The 12,072-nt window shown below is 44.2% G+C and overlaps 1 protein-coding gene across 3 annotated transcripts in view; it reads left to right on the top strand.

Annotated features, from left to right (window-relative positions):
- Positions 1-12,072, top strand: part of METAP1D (methionyl aminopeptidase type 1D, mitochondrial) — a 94,154-nt gene that overhangs the window by 37,793 nt on the left and 44,289 nt on the right. For 2 of the 3 annotated variants that reach the window (XM_033168109.1, XM_033168108.1), the window contains exons 2-3: positions 4,007-4,176; positions 11,454-11,603. In XM_033168109.1, coding sequence (XP_033024000.1) covers positions 4,007-4,176; positions 11,454-11,603 — 320 coding nt within the window. The remainder of the gene's footprint in view (positions 1-4,006; positions 4,177-11,453; positions 11,604-12,072) is intronic. The other variant, XM_033168112.1, reaches the window with a different exon arrangement.

The raw sequence follows: 12,072 nt of genomic DNA, 5'->3' as shown, positions 1-12,072 counted from the left end.
TCAACACTAGTGGCCAGCCTTCTTTTGCACATGTAGGATGCATAATCCCTCATTGGGTAGAGGAGGTCGTTGTAAGGTAAGCCAGGCATTGACAAACATGCCAGGAGGATGCCGGGTGAATGGGAGGTGACAATTGCGTCAAAGTTTGGCTAGTGATGTTGCCTGGTTAGCACTCATCTGGTTAGCACTGGGGGGGGGGGGTAAAATGCTGAACTAGATCAGCCTTTGGTCTGATCCACTAGAGCTGATTCTATGTCCTTGAGAGATCTAAGCAGTAACTTGGTATGTCATATATACCGTATTTTTCCATGTATAAGATGGCCCCATGTATAAGATGCCCCCTACTTTTGGGGACCCCAAATTTAGAAAATGGGCATATGCACTATCCATGTATAAGACACCCCCAGATTTTTAACCTTATTTTAAAGTTTTTAAAAAACCTAGTCTTATACATGGAAAAGTACGGTAGCTTTGCCCCACCCACAGTTAGCAGAACAAATAATGCAAACTAAGAGAATCAGCACAGAATTTGGGCTGCTGTGTGTAATATTCCTCTTTTTCTTCTAGAGCAGAGTACACAGGAGGGGACTGGTATATAGTTGCAGCAGCGAGAATGAAAGAGAGGAGGTTAGAAGAGGCAGTCCCAATTAAGAAGAGGTGGGAGAGGATGGCAGGAGCAAAGCTCATCCTAGAAGATGCTTCTGTTGTCCTGGTGGGAGACCAGGCAGTGGTTTTGGCATTAGCTTGGTCAGTGCTGCCTCCAGGTGTTGGTGGACCATTTGGCAAGACTCCCTCGGTTACTAATTGCTTCTGCTGCTCCTCTTCTGCCTCTTTATTGCTGCTGCCACCCACTTGCTTGCCAGGCAGAGAGCCAACGAGCAGGCAGGCAGTGGCATTTACCGCTCTTCTTTCTCACTGCCACCAGTCTCCAGGGGCAGAGTGAGAGGCGGATATCCAGGCAGGTTGCAGGCAGTGTTAGAAACTGAGATATAAATGCTATTCACCATATGGCCCCTTACACCTAGGTTACGGGCACATTAACGGAATGTTTAGACGCCTTTTTGTAGATTTCACAGGCTCAGAACACAATAGCTCCTCCCATACATGACAGAGAAGCAAAGACCACACGAAAGACACTGAAATGGGGGAGCCAGGAGGGAGCCTCAGCTTGGTGAGGGGACAAGATAGGAAGTCCTCTTGCATGCATTGATTATTCCCATGTGCCGGTGTAACCGCACTGCTGAATATGGCCCCTTAAGTCTTCGTAACTGTATGTGCCAAGTTTTGCTTCTTCAGGGCTACACTCTGTAATGCCTTTGGGCTGATATGTGTTTCTTCCACCGGGAGCACAGCGGGTGGTGCTGTGGTCTAAACCACTGAGCCTCTTGGGCTTCCCGATCAGAAGGTTGGCAGTTCGAATCCCGTGATGGGGATTTGATTTTTTTTAATTTATTTTTTTACTTATGTGTCTCTTCCATGGCTCATGTTGGCATTCTTTCCATGAGTGATTATGTACCTACCTCTGGCTTCCTGGCAGCCCTGTGAACTGTTGAGCATGTTCAGGACAGGTGTTTTAATGAGTCTCATTGGCTCCCTGCCTTTTACACAAGTCCCTACACGACGTAGCAGCCCTTCCAAAATCTCTCCGAACCACACAAGAGGTAGCCCTTTCCCCCCCCCTTAATTACCAGGCAGAGCGCGCTCAGTATATTTCAGGCTCGTTTGCGAGAGCTGGATTTAAGTCATCCCTCTGTGTTCCTGCGCCATTAGTCCATATACTGTACTTCTGGGATAATGGAGAGGAGAAAGTTGCTGGTAATGTGTTGGGCCTCTGTTGTCCCTTGAGGTGCTATACAAATCTAAGCAATTTTCGCTTACTTGCCACTTGTCAAAATCTGGAAAGAACATTATGAACCCTGCAGAAATTCTTAAAATGGCAGCTCCTATTCAGCCAGTGCTTTTGTTCTGTAATTTTTGGGCTCCTGAAAGGAGTGCCCCACTGTTCTAATTAAAATAAATGGGCGAAGGACAGGCTTCTGCATTTCACATGTTCTATGGAATACTAAGGTTGGGAGGGGGAAGTATAAAAGAAGCCAAATATTTTACAAATGTAGAAGGAAAATGTCTGTACCATAGCTACAAAGGCTATATTTTGTAGGGGGTGGGAGGAACAGGTAGAACCAAAAAGCTGGTAGCCTTCAAGAAAACAAACAGAGACAAGTTTCTCCCCAACATTTTCTAAAACTATTATATATATAGGCATTACAAAGGCATTACAGAGGCAAATCACATTTAAAGTGCATTTATAGCAGTTTAAAAGGCATGGGCTTCCTCCAAAGTATCATGGGAGCTTCAGTTTCCAAAGAGCTTCAGTTCCTGGCACCCTTAACAAACTACAGTTCCCAGTGCTTTAAATGACCAAATCACTCTTACTTTACCATCCATTCAGGCCTTGCTACTCCTTCCCCAAACTCCATCCTCTCCCTTTGTTGTTGTTTTGCACTGTCTAACTTAGATGGGGGGCGGGGCAGGGGGGGGCTGTAGAATTCGATACAACAAACAATAATGTGTCCCTTTTCTATAAAATTGTATGACCATGTTATACAGATGTCTTGTATCAGGTGCAAAGGATGAATGAAAGCGAGATATATTTATGTTGAAGATATGTCATACAACTGCTGGGATAGCTCAGTCGGTAGAACATGGGACTCTTAACCTCAGGGTCACGGGTTCGAGCCCCACGTTGGGCAAAAGATTCCTGCATCGCAGGGGGTTGGACTAGATGACCCTCGTGGTCCATTCCAACAATGATTATATGAATAAACGAGTAAAAAGTGTCACTACTCATCAAAGAAAGGAAACTCCCAGATAAGGCTCCTTGTTTAGGCTAACCATGACCACAGGGGGGGAAGCACTTCCATACATTAGTTTTGATTGGCCTGGATAAATTAATAGAGAGGGGGGAAACTGGTGCATCATAATCAGGAACTAACTGGGTTCCATGTTAGAGGTAAGGAGAAAATATTTTGTTCCAATAACAGTTGTTTGGAAACTATGGAGGACTTTTGCTGCTCTCCCTTTATGCGTACATACGAATGTGTCTGATGGCAAGCTATAATCCTCTTTGATATGGGACTGTCTGCTAAAAAGGTTAGATAACCTATTCTGGAGTTAGGCCCAAGTTTCCAAGCACAATTCAAAGTGTTGGTGCTCACTTTTAAATCCCTAAACATCCTTGGCCCTGTATACCCAAAGGAGCATCTCCAGCCCCATCGTTCAGCCTGGACACTGAGGTCCAGCTCTGAGGGCCTTCTGGTGGTTCCCTCACTGTGAGAAGTGAGGTTACATGGAACCAGGCAGAGGGCCTTCTCCGTAGTGGTGCCTGCCCTCCCATCAGATGTCAAGGAGATAAAGAACTACGCAACTTTTAGAAGACACCTTAAGGCAGCCCTGTATCGGGCTGTTTATAATGTTTGATGTTTTTAATGTTTTTATATGTGTCGGAGGTGGAGGGCACAAGGAGAAGGGGACGACAGAGGATGAGATGGTTGGACAGTGTTCTTGAAGCTACTAACATGAGTTTGGCCAAACTGCGAGAGGCAGTGAAGGATAGGCGTGCCTGGCGTGCTCTGGTCCATGGGGTCACGAAGAGTCGGACACGACTGAACGACTGAACAACAACAACAAATACATCGGAAGCCACCCAGAGTGGCTGGGGCAACCTAGCATGGGTGGGGTATTATTATTGTTGTTATTGTTATTGTTATTGTTAATGTTATTGTTATTGTTATACTAGATAGAAGATACTGACATCACTCCCAGCAAATACTATTCTGCGAGTGTAAATAATCTATGTTTGAAAAGATTTAGCAAAGCAGAACTTTCTAGAGGTCATAGGGTTTTGTTGTGGGTTTCATTGGTACTTGTAACTTAGTAATGCCATCGTAAAATGCTATTTAATCATTCCTTTTATGTAGATATTATATATATCTATATCAATCCACAGGTTGCACGACTGGCCGTCAGCGACTTTTCTCTTCATCAGTTGATCATATCTACTTACACAAGCAGTCAAGCATTCAGCAAAGAAGATATCTCTTTTTCCGGAGACAAAGAAATGCTCCCTATAGCATAGTCTGGCCAGCTATGGTTTCTCCGGCTCATCCAGTTCCTAAGGTACTGTAATTTCTATTATCTGATCCTTTCTCCAGTCAATATAAAGGTTGACTGCACGAGTGATCAAGTACATTCATCCCTGACAGCTGGGAGTTTGAATCATGGTTTTGTTACCAGGGCTGAGATTTGATATTGGAACGCTGGCGCGCCAAGTTCCCTGCTCCCTGCTATGCTAAAGGCAGCGCCAAATCAATTTCTCAGCCAGTTTAAATCTGATGCTCCTTCAGCTGCCGCAAACCCAAATGCGCTTTTTGTTTTGTTTTGTTAGTCTCGTTGTTTAAAAAAAGAAAGATATTTTGCAATTGGTTAGAAGTCAAGTCAATGTGAATTGACTGCCCTTGAGCAAAAAATAAATAAATCACTGTACGTTTTAAAAATAGCAAACTTAAAAACATTTCTGTCCATCTCCAGCTTTGCTTATTTGCTTCCACCTAAAAACTGAAGTGCTTATTAAAAGGTCAGTGAGCTGCCCCGCTAGGTATCTTAACCAAGTAAACCTTCCTGTTACTTGCTGAAACTAGCTTCTTGGAATACAGAGATGGCATATTTTAAAAGGCAACCTGGAATGTATGAGTTGAGGTTGCCGTTTTTAAATCTCAGTGTTCATTGAAAGTAGTAACTCAAGCTATTTCATAGTTTTCACATACGCGTTGTCCAATCATATGCAGTATTTACTCAGAATGAGTCCCATTGATTTCCATAGGGCTTAATTTCATTTAACTATGCTTAGGACCTGATCTTATTATGATTTGCTCAAAAATTAGTTCAGTGTAAGTCTTAAAGTGAGAAGAGGTGCTCATCTTACAGGACAACTCCTACTCCAGTGTCCCAGCTCCTTCACAGACCTTCCTGCATTCTGTGTGGAGGTGTGTGCTCAGTGTGAAGGGAGATTCAAAGCATATTTTGGCAACAACAACAATTTTGTTATTTATACCCCGCCCATCTGGGCAGCTTCCAACACATATAAAAACATAGTCAAAACAAAATAAAAAATAAAAAAATTCCTTCCAGTAGCACCTTAGAGACCAACTAAGTTTGTTCTTGGTATGAGCTTTCGTGTGCATGCACACTTCTTCAGATACCATGAAAGCTCATACCAAGAACAAACTTAGTTGGTCTCTAAGGTGCTACTGGAAGGAATTTTTTTTTTTTTTTGAGCTTTCGTGTGCATGCACACTTCTTCAGATACCATGAAAGCTCATACCAAGAACAAACTTAATTGGTTTCTAAGGTGCTACTGGAAGGATTTTTTTTTTTTTGACTACGGCAGACCAACACAGCTACCTACCTGTAACTGTATATAAAAACATAATAAAACATCAAACATTAAAAACTTCAAGATACAAGGCTGCCTTCAGATGTCTTCTAAAAGTTGTTTGGTTATTTATTTCATTGACATTTGATGGGAAGGCATTCCACAGGGCGGGTGCCACTACCAAGAAGACCTGGTTCCCTGAAACTTCACTTCTCACAGTGAGGGAACTGCCAGAAGGCCCTCAGAGCTGGACCTCACTGTCCAGGCTGAATGGTGGGGATGGAGACGCTCCTTCAGGTATACTGGGCCGAGGCTGTTTAGGGCTTTTGAGGTCATCACCAACACTTTGAATTGTGCTTGAAAATGTACTGGGAGACTGTGTAGATCCTTTAGGACCGGTGTTATATGGTCTTGGCAGCTGCTCCCAGTCACCAGTCTAGCTCCCACATTCTGGATTAGTTGCAGTTTCCAAGTAAATGCATTTAGAAGCCTCCCCATGATTGGGAATTCCTATAACATGATTAGAACCTCCCTTTAGACCTCCGAGCTCCACACCTGAAGGTTGGAAGTGGAGCTGGCACATGGGCAATGTTTGGGGTGGGGCTTGTATACCTACCTTGTCCCGCTTTTACCAACATGCTAGGGCAGGGCGGTACAGCACGCAGCCCAGGGGCCGCAATTGCCCCTTGGAACCTTTTTTGGGGCAGCCCTTGGCAACATTTAACACACATATCCCTGCAGCCCTTGCACTGCCTTCCCAAAACCAGGTAAGGAGGCACTGGGCTGTAGGAAGGAGACGTGAGGGCTCTGACAGGGTCCTAGAATCCTCCCTGTTTTATCCCCGATATCCCAAGTCTAACATTGCTTCCTCTGGATATTACTAGCTTCTGCTATGGAAGCTCTGAATTCTGGAAAGTAAATTAGTATCTACACCTTAGATGTTTTCAGAAATCTCAGGGGCGAGTAGTAGCACAGGTACATGGATTTCTCTATAAATGTGGTGCCAGATGAAATGCCGAAAACCGGTTTGCAGAGATTGTGGAACCCAGGAAGCTTGCCTGTTGTCTGAAATGCCTTCAGCGATGCAGATCAAAGAAATAAGCCATGTTCTGTTCTGATTTGCCTGCTTCCTTACTATATTATTTACTATTACTACTACAGCTATTGTTATTATTACGTTTCCGAGCACAATTCAAAGTGTTGGTGCTGACCTTTAAAGCCCTAAACGGCCTCGGTCCAGTATACCTGAAGTAGCCTCTCCACTCCCATCATTCTGCCCGGACACTGAGGTCCAGCGCCGAGGGCCTTCTGGCAGGTCCCTCGCTGCGAGAAGCCAAGTTACAGGGAACCAGACAGAGGGCCTTCTCGGTAGTGGCACCCGCCCTGTGGAACACCCTCCCACCAGATGTCAAAGAGAAAAACAACTACCAGACTTTTAGAAGACACCTGAAGGCAGCCCTGTTTAGGGAAGCTTTTAATGTTTAATAGACTATTGTATTTTAAGATTCTGTTGGAAGGCGCCCAGAGTGGCTGGGGAGACCCAGCCAGATGGGCAGGGTATAGATAAATATTATTATTATTATTATTATTATTATTATTATTATTATTATTATTTATTACCCACCCTTCGCCAGAAGATCCCAGGATGGATTACACTATGCAGCTAAAACAATAAGCAACAACAGCACCAACCATAATCCACCCCCACCCCCAAAAAATCATTTCATGCAACATGTTACAGGGAGGATACCAAAATCAATATTCAGATTTAAAAGGCTGGAATTGGTAGCTACATACACAAAGCACAGTGCTAAGACCTGCATGCCTGAGCAACCACTCTGCCTTCTGGTTTTAATGTCAAAAGGAAGATAGCGAATAGGGCGAACAACCTCACTGAAAATGTAATTAAAATGTTTGTGTCTATTATTGTGTGTGTCCTATGTTTGCAAAGAGCAGGACTTTAGCAGTTGCCTTTTTAATATTTTGAGCTGCCTACATTTTGGGTTCCACGGTGCAAATCCTTATCAGAATCTGCCTTGTGCGCCAACTCTGATAGGTGGGCAGGGGCTTCCTACTACCCGTTAGTCACATGACATTACCGTGACATCACATTATTGGCAGGTGCGCAGGGCCCGGCCACCTTTTGCAACTGGGGTTCCCGTTTGGGAACCGCAGTCAGCACTGTGTTTCATGTTTTGGGAAGCTCCGAGCATAGGGACAGCAAACTCCTTGTTTTTCCCCCCCTCCTGCCATTTACAAAGGCAGGATAAGCAAGATTGCAAATGACAGCTGCAAGCAGGCCTTTGCTTGCAAAACGTAGCTTTGTTTCTCACCTTTGTAGGGTTGGTACAGTGGTGCCTCGCAAGATGAAATTAATTCGTTCTGTGAGTGCTGTCGTCTAGTGAAAATTTCGTCTTGGGAAGCACGGACGGGGGAAGTGCAGTTTGACGGGGGGGGGAACACGAAAATTTTTCATCTTGCGAGTCACGCCCATAGGGAAATTTGTCTTGCGAGTCACCCTTTCGTTAGCGAATGCCTTTCGTCTAGCAAGTTTTTCGTCTAGCGAGGCATTCGTCTTGCGGGGTACCACTGTATATTCCAGAGCAAAAACCTGGACACCACCACCACCACCATCGGGGCACCCACTCCCACCATTGAACATCTCTGTCAGGTGGCTGGCGTTAGCCAGCTCCGTGCTGAGAGAGAGAGAGAGAGAGAGAGAGAGAGAGAGAGAGAGAGAGAGAGAGAGAGAGAGAGATGGAATCTACACACATAAAAACCTTTCTGAAGATGCTTTTTTTAAAAAGCGTTTTTAAAAATACATTGAATTTTCCGTAAGGGTCACCATCACCATCTAGTGTCACATTGTATATTCCACTTACTTAAAACACACTTCAAACGTTTTATTTGCAGCTGTATAGCTGAATCCAGAGAGAGCGCAGCATCGGTGGGCACCAGGGAGGGAGGCTTGTGCTGAGAAATAAATAATTATTTTGGCAAGAAATCACCCCTGTTGCTATATGTCCAGGTTTCCCCGGACATTTTGCCTAGTTTCAAAAATTCCCCCGGACACCATTTTCAGGAGCGGAATCCCGGATATGTCCGGGAAAACCAGGACATATGGATCACATTCCCTTCTCACCATGGGATGGGATGGGGTGGGGATCCTGCTTGGCGCTGAGTCTGGGTGTGTAAGAGAACTCCCTGTAGGGAACTATTTTGCACACCTATTTAGCTGCTGACGGGCGGGCAGTGATCCTGCATAGCACTGGGCTTGGTTGCATGAGAGAGATCCCTCTTGTACACCCAAGCTCAATGCTTTGCAGGATGGCTCTCCCTTCACATCCACTGAGAACAAATCTGCTTAGGGTTGCGTTGCAAAAGTGCTGTTTGAAGCATCTGTCCCCATTTTCCTTGAAATGAAATGCAGCCCTCACACTTCAGCTGAAACAGGAACATAGGAGTTGCCTTAAAGTGCTTCTCAAAAGCAGTATTTGAAGAAGCTCTCTGAACCAGTGGCAGCCCCTGCTGCCTGCCTGCTTGCAGGAAAAGCATGTGAACTCCTGCAAACAGTGCTTTTGAGCAGGTCTTAATGTCTGCTGATCAGCTGGATGTGTGGAGATTGCATCCCTACTGCCTCTACAGCTTGATACCGTTTCATGCTGGGCACAGGGCATGCAGGCAAAGCAAGATTGAGCCCTGTCTTCCTGCCCAGCAGCTGGCATCTTCAAGTGGGCATGGTGTTGGGGAAGTGCCTCTGTAGGCAAAACTAGAACCCCTGGCAAGTCAAGAGTGGCCTGCTGGCCTGCGATTCCCCACCCTTGATTTATATTGAATGTCTGGACTCTGCAGCTTAAGGCTAGAGATTGATAAACCATATGATTGAATGTTCCTCCATACAAATACAAAAACCCTATATATAGAAAACTAGCATGTTGGAGAGAAGAGTTCTAGCCCAGCCTTTATCCTGGCAGGCTTGCTGTCTATGTACAGGTTTTCATTAGTGTGCTTCTTGGGAGGCAAATTTAGTCACATGAGTCTCCACCTGCCTTCTGCAACAGAAGCCTAGTCACAGGTTTACCACTTCATTGAGAAAGTCAAGACTTACACTATACCCAGTCCTGTCTGCCCCGCAGGTAAAGCCAAACATCCAAACTGCAGCACCGCATAGGAAGAGTGCATGCCTTGCAATAAATGTCCCTGGAGAGCAAATAGCTTCAAACGAATGAAGCAAAACCCACAGGGTAACGTAAAATCTGAACAAGGGTTTGCCCGGGGCCCAAACCTAATTGTATTCACTTCCAAGGCCCAAACCTTATTTATTTATTTATTCATTAACTCATGCACTCACACACTCTTCTGATTTCTCTAGCTACAATAAAATCCACAATCCTAGAATATCTCCGTCTATAAATAGCCAGTTCCCAAGGTTATCTCTTTTGTCCATTCACAACATTGCAAAGATACAAACGGTGTGCTTTCAGTTCGGGATACAGGGGTGCGAAAGAGTGGGTGGCAATACCACGTGCCAAAAACAAACCTTGACTACAGATTATGGTTTGTTGGGAGCAAAACAAACCACAATGTCTGTGTCAGCCGTAATGCTGAGCCGGAGTTTGTGGTTCTTTTCTTCCCAGCATGAGCAGGGATTTTCTATTTTCGTTTCTTTTGTTCTTTAATATCGTAAGTCACTCTGGGAAGGCCATGGGCAGCGTTTGTAAGTGGACTAAAATATTTTAAATGAATATTTTTTGAATTAAAAAAACAGCGGAAAGTTGCTATCACAGAACCTCCAAGTGTCCCTATTTTCCAGGGACGTCTCTGATTTAGAGAAGCCATCCCAGTTTCCAATTTGATCCCGGAATGTCCCGCTTTTCCTTAGGACTTCCCTATTTTCATTGGAGAAAAGTTGGAGGGTATGGAGTTATCCGACCCCCGAGCCATCTGAAGGCAATCCTGTATAGGAAAGTTTTTTAAAAAAATGTTTAATGTTTTCTTATGTTTTTATGTATGTTGGAAGCTGCCCAGAGTGGCTGGGGCAACCCAGTCAGATGGGCGGGGTATAAATAGTAAAATTATCATTATAGAATGGGACGTCCTTATTTCCATTAGAAAAATGTTGGAGGGTATGCTGTCATGGTAAACCAATAACTACAGACGTCTTCCACAATCTGGTGCCTTCTAGATTATTGAAACTACAATTCCTTTCATCCCTCTTTATTAGACTTGCTGTCCAGGACTGACGGAAAGGCTCCACTATGGTTTATTTACCACGTCATGCAAACCCCACCCATAATATGTGTGTTTATATTTGTGCGTATAAAGTCCAGCGAAGCAATTAAGTAAAGAGTTGCCTGAATTTGGATTCACCCCCCTGAATTTGCGGGTTATTGGGTTGTTGTTTTTATTTCAGTTATATATTTTGTGGTTTTATATTTTGATTTTGTTCTAGAGCGGTATATAAATTCAATAACAACAACATTATTATTAATAATAATAATAATCTTTTCCACAGAATTCCCACCTGTGTTTTTGGGGGATGGGGATGGGTTGTGGCTTATATTTTTAAAAGCTGGGATTCCTCCCCCTCGGTTTCTCCTATAGCCACGTAGAAACGGAACGATTTCGCTGGGTTTTGTCCGAAAACACAACGCCGTTGTTGTTGTTTTTTAAAAAAAAACGGGGCGGCGAAACGGGAGCCAGTTTGGCTTCTTTGAGGAGCCTTCTGATAGTTTTAAGCCTCGGAGTGGAAAGCAGCTGCGGTATTTTTGAATTTTCTGTGCTGTAAGGTTAACAGACTATCAAGAGTTGCTGGCAACGGACAACGTTAAGTTCAAAAGGGCAGTGGCAGAAACACTGAGGCAGCCTTGAGGGTTTGCCCTGATGGCTTAGGAAGGTCGCTAGGGCGAACGAAAGGGCAAGCTGCCATGAAGCAGGAGGCTCTATCTGAGAAAATGATCCCATTGTCATGCTCCTTTTTTCTGATCCTCCATTTTCAATCCTTCCCTCCCCCCCTCCCAAGCACATAAAGAAACCAGACTATGTGACGACAGGCATTGTACCAAGCTGGGGAGACTACATAGAAATTAAGAACGAAGATCAGATTCAAGGGCTTCGTCAGGCTTGTCAACTGGCCCGTCACGTCCTGCTTCTAGCTGAGAAGAGTTTAAAGGTAACCGCCATGTGGAGGCTTGGCCAGTCCTCGTCTTTTTCATTCGGCATGTTTTGAGTTACGCCGTTCTCGGTTTGTATTGAAATATCCTTCTCTTTAAAAAAAAAAAAAAAAAGTTTGCTGAAATAGTGAAAAGAGGGTTTCAGCATAACCGTGTGTGCTCAGCTCTAAATCTGCATTAAAAGAACCCTAAATTCAGAATGAATCGTTTTAGCTAAGCAGATATGCTGAGAACATTTGTTCAACAACAACAACAACAACAACAAATTATTTGTACCCAACAACAGCAACTTTTTACCCGTGTTTCTCCTAAAATAAGACACCGTCTTATATTTTTTTTCGCTCAACAAAAAACAGTATGGCTTATTTTCAGGGGATGTCTTATTTTAACTGCGTCACATCAGTACACTGCATAGCCACGCCTCTCCAGGCTGTTTTAATGGGAGGTACCACGTCACTATGGCTTATT

This window comes from Lacerta agilis, chromosome 1 (genome assembly GCF_009819535.1).
Source record: "Lacerta agilis isolate rLacAgi1 chromosome 1, rLacAgi1.pri, whole genome shotgun sequence".
Taxonomy (NCBI): domain Eukaryota; kingdom Metazoa; phylum Chordata; class Lepidosauria; order Squamata; family Lacertidae; genus Lacerta; species Lacerta agilis.
This window is presented reverse-complemented; position numbering and strand designations above follow the sequence as displayed.